The sequence below is a fragment of the Mytilus galloprovincialis genome, chromosome 9 (genome assembly GCF_965363235.1).
Source record: "Mytilus galloprovincialis chromosome 9, xbMytGall1.hap1.1, whole genome shotgun sequence".
NCBI classification, from domain to species: Eukaryota; Metazoa; Mollusca; class Bivalvia; order Mytilida; family Mytilidae; genus Mytilus; species Mytilus galloprovincialis.
Window position 1 is genome coordinate 48,694,219 of NC_134846.1, and position 17,319 is coordinate 48,711,537.

At 31.9% G+C, this 17,319-nt stretch overlaps 1 protein-coding gene across 1 annotated transcript; it reads right to left on the reverse strand.

Moving 5' to 3' along the window:
* Positions 1-660: 660 nt before the first annotated feature.
* On the reverse strand, positions 661-17,023 carry LOC143046934 (uncharacterized). The gene is made up of 10 exons (XM_076219977.1): positions 16,950-17,023; positions 13,816-13,856; positions 12,826-12,870; positions 12,039-12,121; positions 8,684-8,755; positions 7,261-7,414; positions 4,726-4,823; positions 2,599-2,667; positions 1,215-1,347; positions 661-792 (listed from the first exon to the last, which is right to left on the reverse strand). Exons 2-10 carry the CDS (start codon positions 13,838-13,840, stop codon positions 761-763), a joined length of 711 nt encoding a protein of 236 aa, XP_076076092.1. The 5' UTR covers positions 13,841-13,856; positions 16,950-17,023; the 3' UTR covers positions 661-760.
* Between the last annotated feature and the right edge of the window lie 296 nt (positions 17,024-17,319).

Sequence of the window (17,319 nt, forward strand, 5' to 3'; positions counted from 1 at the left end):
CCCACCAAAACAGGAGCTCATGTCCTCTGGAAGGATCAACACGAACCCCAACAAAACAGGATCTCATGTCCTCTGGAAGGATCAACACGAACCCCACCAAAACAGGATCTCACGTCCGTTGGAAGGGTAAACAGATCCTGCTCCACTATTGACATCAGATGTGTTATTCAAAAGTCTTTCTTTCGAAAAGAAATTTTAAATTTTGTTTTATATAAATAAGGCTATTAGTTTTCTCGTTTGGATTGTTTTACATTGTCATATCGGGGTCTTTTATAGCTGACTATGGTGTATGGGCTTTGCTCATTGTTGAAGGCCGTACGGTGACCTATAATTGTTATTGTCTGTGTCATTTTGGTCTCTCGAGGACAGTTGTCTCGTTGGCAATCATACCACATCTTCTTTTATATATATATATATATGTATACCATTAGAAAAACACGTTTACAATAATTATTTTCATACTATTTTGAAATTCTATGTCTAATGGAATACATACATATATATAGAAAATCGTGTGAATATAAAGAGATAATTGTAATTAAACATCTTGTACATGACCTAATTTTTGTACTTTCTATATTTTAAAAGGTTAACCTGTAGTATGGAGTGCTTGTCATAGCTAATTGTGATAGACTGCATGTTTAAAAGAAACAATACGAGTTAAAGTCAATAACTAATATTTATAATAATTTATAATAAAACATTTTTGTAACAAAAATGGTAAACTTCCAAAAAAGAAAACAACACACAATTTGCATTGTTATCCTGTATTCGTTGAGTAGTATATCTGTTCTGAAATGTAAAAATAAATGTTTAATAGATATAAAATAGAGCATAAAATCTTTTAGACATTGTCTTACTTTATCTTTTAAATCTTTCTACAGATACACGAATTTACGGTAAGGGAATTGAAACATACAGGGCTAGGATGCAAAATTTTGTCCTGCATTTTTTTTAAGTTGTAATCTCTGTCTTGCCTTTTATTTTTTACTCTATTCGGTCCTGCCTATTTTTTATTAGTTTATCCTGACTTTTTTTTTACCTAAGTTGTCATCCTGCCTTTTTTTTTGCAAAGTATCTCATCCTGCCTTTTTTTTTTACTCAAAACTCCTGTCCTGCCTATTTTTTTCAAATTTCATCCTAGCCCCCCCCATAAAAATCAAATGGTAGCTCCCTTATATTAAATGATATATTTAAAGTAATTGGTATATTACTTTGTCTAATTAGGTTACACACTCCTTGGTTACACTCCCTCGTGTTACAACATGATGAACAGATATTTATGGTTCCCTGATCACGTTTTCTACCATGGGTATCTGTGTATGCTTCGTGAGTCTTGTCACAAATCTACAATTAGTCTTCTATGATTTGTATATTTCAAGTTAAAAATTTAACAATGTTGGCGGACATGCTGCATGTGTATTGAATAAATTATAAAACATTTTGTAATCATTTTTTAAACTGTCATGCAGTGTACGTATACGTCATAACAAAATTATAAAACTTATTCAAAATAAAGGTTGTATACAACTAGGAATTGTTTGTAGTAATTTATCTATTATAGCTTAAAACTTAATTCCCAGAAATGGTAATCTATTTACAATTCTCAAAAGTACATAATGCAAGAATTCTCGTTCTAAACTTGGTTTTTATCCTGCTACTCTTACACTAAAAATTAAAGATATAGCTTTTTTAAATTACGAACATTTATATATTAATCTTAAAGCTCGTACTTATATATAAAAACATAATGTTATTGTTGCTACTATTTTTTTCAATTTTTATTCATGAAAGAGGGAACAAAACCACGTGAATCCAAACTGTGCTTTGCAGAAATGATTGTTTTAAATCAATGGTAGTAGATGTACATGTAGCAGTGTTGTAAGAACCGTAACTCTTAGTAATAAATGGGAATGTCCCAACAATTATATTTTTTGTGTTTTTGTTTTTATCCAAAATGTATATTTGCAATTTCAATGACTTTTCTTTTAAAAAGGTAAATCAATCATTTAATTTAAGTCTTTTGATTTCGATTTGTATTTGTGGCTAAATTATAACGACACATGCGATATGTATATAATTTTCTTTTTCCTAATAGCTAATTAAAAGCTGGACACGAGAATTTATCAAGTCTGTCTGTTTTGCATAAGAAGTCGTATAATACATGTACACTGTACGGTATAAATACGGCAATTGAGTAGGTAGGTGTATGCACCGACCGTGCAAGGGCTCAGCCTGTATAACCAGTCTAGGTCGTTAAAACTTCCATCATCAACAGATGGACGCTAATTGCGGTATAATACACTAATTACAGTTTCTACCTGCATGTTCATAGTTATTCTTAGTGTTCTTCATATTCAGGATATAGCAGCAGGCCTAGGGTTGAAATAAAACGAGAAATTTATTCTGACTTCCGGCCGAGAGATATAGAGTGGCCCATAGACACATCCAAAACTCGCCAATATATAAGCATGAACCCCTCAGGGAGTTCATGCAAAAAAAAAATCCTACAATCAAACTGCCTAAAAATGAAAATTACACCCACAAGGAAACAAGCGTGAACAATTCCAAGAACATGTTGCTATTATGATGAGTTACCTGTTTTCTTCTACATCCTAGGCTATATATTAATTGTTGGTTTGATACATACAAGTCCTGTGAACAGACCTGTTAATGTAAAGAAAGGAAAGTTCTATTCATTTTTGTTACAATAGCTTGTCATTGGTTATATTTATATAATTTTGTATTGACCCTTTAGAAACTTGTCCTCTCCAATTAAAAGTCAAACATTAAATTTATTTACAGGCAATTGGATTTGGACTACTTGTAACATGCCCCCTATAATCGGACATGTGTTCATCTACTGTAGTTACCGAACATCATACAGACCAAAACGAAAAACATCGTGATAGAAACACCCTTTATCTAGTACGACGACATTCTCTGTCAACAATCAAGTTTGACTTAATATAACATTAGGATTTATTTAGCCGATGAACCCAATGAATATTTAAAATGATGTTTTTTTTTAAAATATTGAAATTGAAATTGTTCACTGTAATTCACATACTAGAATTTATAAACAATTTAGACGAATATTCCATTCCAACTTTTAACTTTCCTCTCGTTGAAGGCCGCCAAACGTCTGCACCAATATATATGACATCTTAAGCACATTATTTTAAATCTTGACATATATAGCAAGGAAAAATAAGTAATAAATCATATGATTAGGACACGCGCGAGATCATTGCCCAAATGTGATGGAAAAATATTGACAATTGATTACTAAAAATAATTTATCACTGACGTCTGCAAACAGTGGACTAGTGTTTTTAGAAACTGGACACGTTTTAATAAAATGAATGATGATAGAGTAAATAAAAAAGTGTTTATATGGGGTAACACATGTAAAAAAGTCAAAAATTGGCATTTTAGAGTAAAAAATAAGTTTAAAGAACTTAATATGGAATATTTGTGCAATGGTGCTATTTTGAACAAGGATTTAGTTAAGAATATTGAAAATGTATGTTTTGAAAAAGTTAAGGTAGAATGGTATGACAAGATTATGTCAGATGATAAAAATAAATTACGTACATATAGAATGTTTAAAAATGTATATGGCGTAGAAAATTATTTAATTTTTAATATACCAGGTAGATACAGGAGTGCTTTAGCAAAATTTAGATGCGGTGTAGCACCCATCAGAATTGAAACTGGTCGTTATGAGAATATTGATATTGAAAATAGATTATGTTTTAACTGTACTGATGACGTTGAAGATGAAAAACATGTTTTGTTAAACTGTCCCGTATATTCAGAGATTCGTAATGTTATTTTTAACCATGCTAGTATTGTTGATGAGAATTTTTTACATATGTCTGATAATGAGAAATTTATATTTCTTTTTACAAATGAAAATATGGTATTTTATACTGCCAAAATCTGCTATGAAATTTTAATAAAGCGAAAATGTATTTTATATTCGTGATAGTTGACTTAAGTTGTATTTGTATTATAATTTAAAAAAAATGTTTTATAGTCTCTCATAACTCTTTATAGAGTGGCTCTTGTTGTTAATTTGTGTTTTAAAAAGCTGTATATTTTATATGTAACAAGTGGTGAGACTTTAATAAAGTATTTGTCTTGTCTTGTCTTGTCTTGTCTTGCAATAAAATTAACTATAAAATCATAGCGATTGATTACCAGGATTATTAACCTGCCGTGTGTTACATGTACAAATTAAAAATATGTTTTTCATTTCCTCCTACAAAATTAGTCATCTAAACACCGACAAATAGATATAGGAAGATGTAGTATGAGTGCTTATGAGACAACTCTCCACCAAAGTCAAAATTCACAAAAGTAAACCACTACAGGCCAAGGTACGGTCTTCAACACAGAGTATTGGCTCACACCGAACAGCAAGCTATAAAGCGCCCCAAAAAAATACTAGTGTAAAACCATTGAAACGGGAAAACGACCGGTCTAATAATCTATATAAAAAAAACCCGAGAAACGAGAAACACTTATGAACCACATAAATAAACGACAACTACTGAACATCATATTCCTAACTTGGGACAGGAGCAAACAGTTGCAGCGGTATTAAACATTTCAATGGTACCAAACCTTCTCCTTTACCTTAAATAATAGCATAACATCACAACATAGAAGAACATACATCAATATCAAACACGTCATGTAAAACGTACAAAATATTACCTCATTAGATGGACACTGAACAAATCTTGAGCACTTCGTAGGATCATCTGTTCTGTCACATTCAGCACACCATACATAATCAGGGTTCAAAGTTGGACCTGGATTGAACATACTTAGTTTGTTTTAATACGAATAAAATTGTGAAAATGGTAATGGGGAATGTGTCAAAGAGACAACAACCCGACCATAGAAAAGACAACAGCAGAAGGTCACCAACAGGTCTTCAATGTAGCGAGAAATTCCCGCACCCGGAGGCTACTTGGTAGATTAATTTTGTGTTCTACGTGAAACTGTAAAACGCCATCTGGGACTGAAAGATTGCAGTATACACAACAGGTCTAGCTCATTGCTTAATTTTGCAAATTGTGAGAGTCTTACAATTTGTGGGTAAGACTTTTTATAGGATACGAGGGAAAAAAGATGAAATTTATATTGTGAATGTTTATAGATTACAAATACAAAATATTTTTTTTGCTAAACTTACCCATCCATATAAGGCTAGATAACTCTTATAGTAATTTTTCAAACAAATTGATACATAACTTTTCGTTTTTCACTTGTACATGTAGCAAGAAAGCAAGATCAGTAACCTATTTATTTATTTTTATCTTCTAAAATAATATCAAAAACCTTTATTCCCATATTTTATTTTAACATTCTATTGGACAAATCGCTTTAAATCAAAACAAAATAATGTTTTGCGTGAATATTGTATCCAAAATTGGGCAATGTTGCTAATAAAATTGAGAATGGAAATTGGAAATGTGCCAAAGAGACAACAACCCGACCATAGAAAAAAAACAACAGCAGAAGGTCACCAACAGGTCTTCAATGTAGCGAGAAATTCCCGCACCCGGAGGCTTCCTTCAGCTGGCCTCTAAACAAATATATACTAGTTCAGTGATAATGAACGCCACACTAATTTCCAAATTGTACACAAGAAACTAAAATTAAAATAATACAAGACTAACAAAGGCCAGAGGCTCCTGACTTGGGACAGGCGCAAAAATGCGGCGGGGTTAAACATGTTTGTGAAATCTCAACCCTCCCCCTATACCTCTAGCCAATGTAGAAAAAAAACGTATAACAATACGTTCATTAAAATTCAGTTCAAGAGAAGTCCGAGTCTGATGTCAGAAGATGTAACAAAAGAAAATAAACAAAATGACAATAATACATAAATAACAACAGACTACTAGCAGTTAACTGACATGCCAGCTCCAGACTTCAATTAAACTGACTGAAAGATTATGATTTCATCATATGAACATCAGGCACAATCCTTCCCGTTAGGGGTTTAGTATCATACCATCATAACATATATGAGAAGAACATAACCTGTGTCATGCCAACAACTGGTTTTTGAATAAATGTGTTTAGTTCCGATGCAAAGACCCTATAAGTGAATCAATATTAACGCCAAAATATGCAATCTTTAATGACCTGACAACAGTATCGTAAGTATATCCCTTCTTAATAAGTCTATTCAAAGGTTTTGTTAGTTTTTGAGGTGAATACTGACACCTTTGTGCTTTATAAAGAATATTTCCATAAAAAATTGGATGTGAAATACCTGAAGGTATAAGAAGTCTGCATGTTGAGCTATATTTACGAATGATGTCCTTATACCGATGATAAAATTTAGTAAATGTTTTGACTAGTTTGTGATATCGAAAACCCTGGTGTAATAATTTTTCAGTAATACATAAATTTCTCTCGTTAAAATCTAAAACATTGTTACATACACGAGCGAATCGTACAAGTTGAGATATATAAACACCGTAAGATGGTGACAAGGGAACGTCACCATCTAAAAATGGATAATTAACGATAGGAAATGAAAAATCATCTCTTTTATCATAAATTTTAGTATTCAGCTTTCCGTTAGTGATATAGATATCAAGATCGAGGAAAGGGCAGTGGTCATTATTAGTATTAGCTTTATTTAAAGTAAGTTCAACAGGATAAATTTCTTTAATATACATACTGAAGTCGTCATTATTGAGAGAAAACTTGTACCTTGAAAAATAGTACATTGGATATACATATGTACCTTTTATTATATTTTGTCAAAATCTTTGATAAAATCTTCATTTTGCCAACGTATAAGAAAACTCTCTCTGAAGAAGTATCTATCCATTGTAATTGATGGACCAGCTTAAATAAAAGTACCGCTGCTGGTAGATTGTCAGTCCCCGTAAGGGTACATGTAACTTCGGATCAATAGTCAATACTTCGTTACTAACATGATTGTTCGTTTGCAAATTAGGCAAAACTATAAAGAAACAAAGGTTTTAACTCCATCAGTTACAAATGACCTTTCGGTTCTTTTCGGTTATTATACATATTTGGCTTTCTAAGCGTTCCTGGTGAAGGTAAATCAACAAAAAAATGCACTTCGGACGCATGCAATGATTTCAATTAAGTATTCAATTTGTCATGTCATTTCATTTTTTGGAATATATATTTATTTGAATAATCTACCCCAAAAAATGCTAGTTATATTATTAACCATATAATTTTAACACAACATACGTTGCCCACATAGGTAACCATTACACGGAACGCCATCTTTGTTTGGTCCTGCAGTACAGCATTCGGAACACATAACTAGATCAATCATATGGCCATGAGAAAATTCTATTTGTCGTTTGCCATCTCCAATTTGGTGTTCATCGAAAGAACACACCTAAATTAATAGTACGAAAACAAATTAAATTACAAGTAAATATTGAGTAAATATGTAACAATTTCAATATTCAATTTGGATCAATCTTGTAAAATGTATTTCTTTGTATGTTGTGTTGTTTGAAATTAGAAAAAAAACCAACATTGCAGAACAAAATACCTCAATAGTAGTTTTTTTTCCTTTACAGTAATATGGTGACATTGTGGGTAGCTGTTTCAACTGCAAAAAATCACAATGTATCACTCAGAATTTAAACCAATTATTTTAACTCGTTCAAACAAGCATTTTTAGTATCTCTTCGCTCTGTACATAGTCGACTGACAAGTTTAAAGTAAACATGCATGTTCAGAGTATAAGAATATGGTATATTAATTTTTCCACATTGTACAAATAAGTGATACATTTATAGGGTCTTTGCATTGGAACTAAACACATATATTCAAAAACCAGTTGTTGGCATGACACAGGTTAATATGTTCTTCTCATATATGTTATGATTGTACGATACTAAACCCCTAACGGGAAGGATTGTGCCTGATATTCATATGATGAAATCATAATCTTTCAATCAGTTTAATTGAAGTCTGGAGCTGGCATGTCAGTTAACTGCTAGTAGTCTGTTGTTATTTATGTATTATTGTCATTTTGTTTATTTTCTTAGGTTACATCTTCTGACATCAGACTCGGACTTCTCTTGAACTGATTTTTAATGTGCGTATTGTTATGCGTTTACTTTTCTACATTGGCTAGAGGTATAGGGGGAGGGTTGAGATCTCATAAACATGTTTAACCCCGCCGCATTTTTGCGCCTGTCCCAAATCAGGAGCCTCTGGCCTTTGTTAGTCTTGTATTATTTTAATTTTAGTTTCTTGTGTACAATTTAGAAATAAGTATGGCGTTCATTATCACTGAACTTGTATATATATGTTTAGGGGCCAGCTGAAGGACGCCTCCGGGTGCGGGAATTTCTCGCTACATTGAAGACCTGTTGGTGACCTTCTGCTGTTGTTTTTTCTATGGTTCGGTTTTGTCTGTTTGACACATTCCCCATTTCCATTCTCAATTTTATATATTGGAAAATCGAGAATTTATGATAGTAAGGGGGAGGCTCATAACAGTATCCTACCCTCAAGCCCCTATGATTAAAGAGCATTATCTATGATCACAATGTGGTAGGTTTTGCAGGTTCTGTTTCACATTATTAATAAGAAATGATACAGTGTTGTTGAGAGTCGCGAATTTAAACGTTTATAAACGATCATTACTTACCTTATCAGATTTGCAGCCTGCTATAAATGCAATCTGCATATTTGGAAGCATCACTTTCCGTAAATAACATTGCTAAATACAAAGATAATTAAAATTAAAAACCAATTGTTCAGAGAACAATTGAAGGTCTTTCCATCAAAACAATGTATTTTGATATGAAAAGTTGTGAAACTAAGTTTAAAATGTCATTTCAATCGTCAAATGATAGCTCCTAGTGAGCTGATTCCAAAAATATATTGTTTCCATACATTTTTTTTAAATAAGGGAGATAATTTGTTACTTCCGGTTTGAAAAATGTTACTTACGATTATATTTGAATATTTACTTGACACTGATTCCAAAAATATCTGGTTCTATATACTTTTATATTAATAAAGTACAAGAAAACAGCTACTTCCGGTTTACAAAAGGTCACTTCCGGTTGTTTTTTTCAAGGTTAAATGGTTTGATACCTTTTTCTAAAAGTTGTATACCTTTATCCTGTATACATATAGAATAAAAGCAAAGGTCAAAATCTAGAACTTCAAATTAAGCTATGACCTTGAGATCAATTTCAAGGTCATAAACCAAGGACCTCAAATCAAAAGACCTTAGGTCTTAATTATATTTAGTTAATGAGTTATATCACCAAACGCGTATTTTTTAATACAAGAGGGGAGAAAACTCCCTTTTACATTCAACGTACGCTTGCAATCAAAATTTACATCTTACGACATGTCGCAACTAACAATTTAGTAAAAATAATTTGTTGATATCTTATACAGTCTTTGGATATAAGTGAAAATAAGCCAAATTCAAATATTAAAATATGACCTTGACCTTTGACCTTGACCTAATTTTCATTTTTTGGGACCAAGGACCTCAAATCAAAAGATCCTAGGTCTCTATCACTTATGGTTTATAAGATAGAAATTCATATCACTTATATCAGATGCATAAGGGGAAATAACTCTCATATGGAGCGGTCATATCGCTTCGGTCAAAATAGGACAAATCATGCGAAGGATATAACGAGCAATTTTGTAAAATAAATTTGTCATAATCTTTTACGGTTGCGAAGGAGATGCGATAACAAGGAAAACAGTGTTTGGGGAGATAACTCCTACAAAGAAAAGTATTTGTTTACACAGGGTAAATTTCAAAAGCGCATAAACTGTTCGATATCATATACAAAATATCTAAGCGACATATTGCGAAACAAATGTTTATCGCAAGAACAAAATTAGGCGGAAGAAAAAAAAAATAATCAGAAGAAAAACAATAGGTCTTTCCACAAAAAAGTGGAAAGACCTAATAAATATTCAGTTTATGACACGAGAACATTTTCATAATATCGTGTATTTTTACCTGGTCGACGTATACAAGTAAAAAAATATGACTTCTATTCCGATTTATAAGACTTAGTGTCACTGAAACTTACGTTTAGTAATGATATTATTCATTTTGATGTGGAGTTGTATTCCATAAGCCTACATTTGTAACATTTTAGATTTTTTTTTGTGAGTTTTAATTTCATAAACTGGTCATACTTACTTTTACTGTAACATTAAATTGCGTTCAATTTGTACAAATTTCATAATTACAGCAAGTTAAAATATAAATTTGACATGCTGAAAAAAAATAAAATCGTTTTACTGAAAAGTCTTAAGTTCGCCCAGTTTTGTTGTTTTCGTTCATGCGACAATTATCTTGATGTTTCACGTAATAGTAAAAGTGTTTTTTTTTTATAGACAGATATACCAAATCCAAGATCAAAGCAGCATTTTAAAAAGATATAGAAGGATTTTGCTATTGGGGATCTCTTTAAGAGGCTATAAAATTGTTTTCAATTGTTTTATTTTCCCTTTTACTTAAATTCATTTTTGAACAGAGTTGGCTTTGGCTGCACTCGTCCGAGTTTTATACTTTCTTGTTGTTAAATACAACAAATGTAAGTGTATTATTCATTATATTGTTTTGGTTCCAGAATAACATATGTGAACATTTAATGAATGGCTATTATTTATTTTGAATTTATTGAACCATAAAATTAATTTTTGACTCTTCACATTGAATAATCCGCAAAGCGGATTATGTAAAATGTGAAGAGTCAAAAATTAATTTTATGCGTCAATAAATTCAAAATAAATTATTGCCATTCATTATAAATAAATTTCTATCAAAAATAAGGCTCAAAGAACTTTTTATATTATTTATATTAACCAAAACAACGTACACACATGTTGGCGTATGAATACACAACGTCAGAGTGGGCGTGTCGCCATAAAAATTGACAACATTAAAAATAAAACTAATACTTTTAACCAATCAGAAGACAGTAAATACACCAAATTTATTTATATATGGATAAAATTGATTTCGATGCAATGTATGCCACAATATATGTTTATTTAAGAATTGAATGCTCTTTTTTGTAAATTTATTGGGGTGTAAAAGCGTTGACCGAAGTACATTTTGTATGAAGCGCGGAACTTTATACTAAAAATGTGCGCACGGTCAACGCTTTTACAACCCTGTAAAGTTACAAAAAAAAGCATTCAATACTTATAATTACATTTTGACCTATAGGATCATGAAAACACGCCTTTTATCAAGTTTTTATTTCATTTACCTGTGCACTTTATTGTGGGACCTCGTGTCATCATGAATGAAAAGTTGCATTGTGTAATGCAATTGATTAAGGAATATCACGAGATTGCTAGTTAGCCAATCAGAATAACGTATTATAATGAAACATACATCTAATGTAATTATTATACAAAGCAATAAAAATAAGTGGAAGATACCAAGTCATATTAGTTATTGAAACAATCGATAAAAAGAAGACAATTGAAACATAATAGTTAGCCGACTCATGGTGGCGCTGTTAACTTTCAAAGGAATTACTTCAAATTTACCTTACGCACTCCGAAACCTTTGGCATAAAAATCCTTGTAAGCAGTGACACTGTGATAGGATATCCAAGCTATGGAATATCGTATCAACTTGGAGATATAATACTCTGTTCTCCATTCGTTTGATGTGTTTTATCATTTGAGTTTGACATTTGATTAGGGACTTTCCGTTTTGAATTTTCCTCGGAGTTCAGTATTTTTGTGATTTTACTTTCTATATGTCGGCGCTGCTGGCCATTAACTATTTGTACACAGAAAGAGACAGTTTACAATTTTGAAGTTAAAATCAATGTGTGTTTTACTTGTTTCCTTTGTGCTTTAAAAGTAAAAGTTTCAGAACGTTTGAACATGAAACACCCTTTTTGTTCTTTGACCACCTGATTCCAAATCTGACTATACCAATCCATCTTAGCAACGTGTTTAATTGTATTGCATATACTTAAATAGATTTATTTCAGTACCTCCTCTCCATCTTCACACTGTGCCTCTGTCCTGAAACAGTCAGTAACGTTTCTTGCAAACTGGCACGAAAGGCATCTAAGTCCTACAAATACAAGACTGTACCATTTTGATAATTGTTGAATGCATTATGTAGCAACTTAACACATTCTGTACTACATACAATGGCATAAAATGTATTCTATAACCCTATGGTTCATTCTTTCATCAAACAAACGTAGGTAACTTGTTTACAATGTCATGTCTTTGCAGGTTTCTTTTTATAATTCGAGTTCTTTAAAATGTTTACATTTTGATTTGAAGTAAATCAGGACTATTACACATACGTCACATCAATATGTTCAGCCTACACGGTTTTTAGTGGCGTTTATGTTGCTCAAACTTTTGTTTTCTATGTTTGATTTTCTTAAGTGTTGTTCGTCCTTTTGTCACGACTATTGCAATATTTGGAGCAGGACAGGTCTACCTTTCCGGAGCACCTTAAAACACTCCCAGTGTGTTGTGCCTGGGTTTCGTGTTGCTCAGTCTTTTGTTTTCTATATTGTACATATATACTGCATAGTACATGTACATATCTTTTGAATGTTTTCGTTTTTACCTATTGAATTGTCAGTCTGGTTTCGAATTAAACTACAAACGTTAATTATCCCTTTGGTATCTTTCACCTCTCTTATACAGAAGCAAAAAAAAAAAAAAAAAAAAAAAATCACGTCCCGACATTTATAAAAACTAATTTCTATTTGTTTACTACATGTATATTATACATAGATATACCTAATTTATACTTACCAGATGTTCTTGGTATCACTATAAATATTGCTACTAATACAAGACCTGGATCAAAATCAAAGAACATACATTTTAATTGTTCTTTGTGTTTATACATGCATGAATAAAAAGTTTGTTATTTAGAAATATTTTAACTCTCTAATTGGAAAGATTGTTGTTTAAATATATATTTCTGGTTTTGAGGATCCCGATTTACCAATTCGTTAAGCAACGTCATTATATGGCTTTATCCTGCAATTGGGTGTCCTACTATACAGATACAGCCCTACAGATATCGCTATGCTGTATCTGTATACTATACAGATATCGCTTTAAAGCTCCGCCCACTGCCGGACTGAGTATTGTTTGAACCTGTGTGACCTCAGAATGTGTATTCCAGTTGCATTCCAATGACGATGACACTTGTCGATTTCAAAACTTGAATGTGTATGATTGTGTTACAAAATCAACCATGTCAATTTCAGCATGCATGTTTAGTGAATTTCAAGTCTGAAGCGTAGGACAACTCGTACACTTCTGTTTCAAATTTGACAATGTTTTGTTATTTGTTTTTACTGTTGAAATTAGTTGTTATGTTAAAATAGATAATTATACACCTTGAACGATGTATTACTGTATTGTTGACCATTCGAGATTCTTTTTTTGCGAACCCGTCTTCAGCGTAATGTGTGATTTTGATATTACTACGCGGGCCTCAAGGGATTACAAATTAAATATTAATTAAATTAATTAATTAAATATGTTAGTTTTTGTGTCTTTCAAAACACAAACAATAAACAGAATTAATTGCAGGATAAAGACAATAACTGTTTCGTGTCTTTAAATATCAGCTGTATTTGTACTCGGCTCGAAACAGGTGTAGTAGCTCGCTAAAAGCTCGCGTACACCTTGTTTCCTAGCCTCGTACAAATACAGCTGATATTTAAAGACACTAAACAGTTATTGTCTATGTATTTTATACGTAAACTTTTATAAATTATAGAAGCTCACCTTTAACTAAATACGAATAGCACATAGTTTCTTTGTGGGTTCTAAAATGTAAAATAAGGAAAAGACAATCGGGTTAGACTACGTTCTTCACGTATATTTCATGGTAGTATGATACTAAACGTATTATAAACAAACGGGGTTGTGCTTGATTATTCATATCACGAAGACATAACCTTGCAATCAGTAAAAATCCACCAGAAGTCCACTGCTGGTGGAGTTTTAATTCCATGAGGATATCTCAGTAGTCAGTACTTCTGTGTTGACATGAATAATCATTGATATGGTCATACTTATAAATAGACTGTTTACAAAACTTTTGAATTTTTGAAATACATTTTTTACTAAGGCTTTTCTACCCGAGGAATATATTACCTTAGTCGTATTTGGCAAAACTTTAAGGAATTTTGGTCTTAAATGCTGTTCAACTTAGTATTTTATGTGACCTTTTAAACTTTTTTGGATTCCAGCGTCACTGATGAGTCCTTTGTAGACGAAAAGCGCGTCTGGCGTAAATACACAATTTAATTCAGGTATCCATGATGAGTTTATTTAATTGAGGTCTGAGCCTGGCATGTCAGTAACTGCTAGTGTTCCTTTGTTAATTTATGTATCATTGTCATTTTTTTTAGTTTCTTTTGTTACCTTTTCTGACATCGGCCTCGGACTTCGTTTCAACTGAGTTTTACTGTGTGAATTGATGTGTGTTCATTTTTCGACACTGGCTAGAGGTAAAGGGGAGGGCTGAAATCTAAAAAAAAAAGTTTAACGCCGCCGCATTTGAGCGCCTGTTCGTAGTCAGGCTAGTCTTGTATGATTTTGATTTAAGTTCATTTATATATTTCGAACTTTAGTATTATGTCCATTATCACTGAACTAGAACCCCTTTATGTTTAGGGGCCAGCTGAAGCACGTCTCCGGGCTAGTGATTTTCGCGCTGTATTGAATATTCATTGGTTACCTTAGTCTGTGTTCTACTCTTTGGTCGGGTTGTTGTCTTTTTGACACATATTCCCCATTTTAATCAAATTATTCTTATTTTATTTTCATCAGACTGCTAATAGTTGTGATTAATCTGGGTTTTTAAATTTAATTTTTAGCTTCGTTTTATGTTGTTTTTCCTTCTACCGACTAATGTTGCATTCCCTGACACATGTTTTTCAAGACGTTTAATGATTGGGCATGATACGCATAATGTATGCACTTATCTTTAAAATTGTAACAGAAAAGAAAGTCGAAGTTAAAATCATAAATATAAAATAGGCGCTTTTTCGTGTATGACATTTGTTGTCTTCTGCCTCCAAATAATTTAAAGACCATATATATTTTTACTTGACGCCCCACTGTAAAGTTATACAGATAAAACAATTAAAAAGCTTGTGCTCCATTTAATTTTATGTAGGGTAAAAATGCGGAATTAAATGAAAACTGTACAATAATGATTCATTTCCGTGTATTTGCATAGCTTGTCCATCTTGCAGAGAAAAATTGGGAAAAAATTGCGTATAATTGATGTGAAATAAGTTAATGGGCAAGAATTCAGTGATGCTCATTTTTGACATGCAAGCACACTCAGTATGACTCAAAGAAACATGCAGACTCTTAGTGGATTATACACACAGGTGTAGGCTCGATAAAGTAATAGTAGTATGTTAAAATAATTTGGATCTTATATACCAAAAAAAAAAAAAATGATCTCGTACATGGCATGTAATCTTCCAAATCGTGTGCACAAAGCAAGTTGGGCTATCTCGATACAATTTTGTATGTTGGTCTTTTTTGGAGGTTGGGTTTGGGTAGGGGTGGTCTGTAATTGTGTATCCGATTTCTACTTTGTCGAAGGAACAAGGTACATGTACAAGTGTTCGATGGTCTTTGTATTAACGGAAATACATGTTATCTTTTTTATGTATTATTATACTTTTGAAACGTACAGTGTTCCTACCTTGTTTTTCTCTTTATAGCTTAGAATTTGTACAAGATCATCCGCTACTCGTACCTATTATGAAAATGTACATGTATTCAAAAACTATGACAGTTGTAATACTTAGTTCTTTTTTTCTTTTTGACTGGAAAAAGACTCGTTTAACAACTTAAAAAAAAAAACGGTGCCTCGATTTCAAAGAAAACATAAATAAGAATCTTGTTTGATCTTTTTCGAATAATATTTTAAGGATGAATTATGTCCTTCATGACCCCTAATTATATTCCCCTTTTATACATTGATGTAAGTGTCTTTCACGATAAAGCTTAGCATGTTCTCCAAACAAAATTTAAAGAAAAACTCATTGAGACAGAAATGTGATTACGACTAACCTTCTTAAGTCCTTCCTATACGTTTATTTATAAGAGCTTTATACAAATCTGATCTAATAAGGATAATAATAAAGTGTCTTCTGGTTTCGAAAAAAATCATCACATTCTGTCCAAATTGAAACCAGGATAGTACAAAATGCATGGAAATAAATAACAGAGGTTAATTGAAATGATATCTTAGTTTCAAAAGAATTCAAATCAGAATGTTTCATGTATATCTACACAATGTTTCATGTATATCTACACTTGTTACACAATACTATAGTTCCATATATAACCTACAGAGAAATTCGTCACGATCAGATACAAGTGTACACGATAACAAGGCATGATGATCTATGAAATTATTTCTTTAGTCTGTATTCAATTTGTTTAATTTGATTATTAATACATATTTCAACAATAGAGATAAGAAACTTCATTTGAGATAGAATTGCAAGAAAAAAAAAACCCATTTATTTATGTTCTGTAAATACACAATCATTCAGCACCTTTGCATATTTTTATGTTTATTGAATTACAACTACGTTTTTTAAAGCTCACACCATGATGTTGTTTTCTTTCTTTAAACAGATGATTTATAAGAACAATTCTTTTAAATATACCGTTGGCTAAACAGATAAAACAGTCCAAATACATGCATACCTAACTTAAAATGGTATGCCATGCATTCTCGATTAGCCTATGCCCAACCTTCTGCTAGTCATGCGAGATAAGAAAGACTCAGTAAAACATTTAAACATTTCTATATTATGTTCACACTATATATCAATGAAAAAGTAGCATTGTAATTTATGATATAAATGACGTAAATAACTAACCTTAAATAACACTTCTTATCACTGATAACAGATGAATTGTTATCTGCAGTTACTTCCCTTTTCTCGTTTCTTTTCTTGACAATCACAGGATAAGAAAAGCTGCAAAATAAAGCTCGTAACGAATATATCATAGTTTCTTCATTAAGTTTTATCCTATAATGCATTTGACTTAAATTTAGTTTCAGAAATTTTGCTGCATGAATGACTATCTAGAATGGACGTGTTATAACAAAGCAACCGAACATTGAACAATGTCTAAAAGACGAGATAGCAAGGGTTGATATAATGGATCATACAAGTCGGCCACATGTTGACCATCCATTACTTACAATTCTGTAGATTTGAATTTTTCGAACTCGAAGAAAAATGC

Excerpts from the sequence above, each read along its gene's own strand:
- LOC143046934 (XM_076219977.1), bottom strand. The coding sequence starts at position 13,840 with ATGTGCTATTCGTATTTAGTTAAAG. Across the intron at positions 12,122-12,825 it reads AGTGATACCAAGAACATCTG|GACTTAGATGCCTTTCGTGC; the intron begins GTAAGTATAAAT and ends TTGTATTTGTAG. Across the intron at positions 793-1,214 it reads GTGTAACCTAATTAGACAAA|AACAGATATACTACTCAACG; the intron begins GTAATATACCAA and ends TTTACATTTCAG.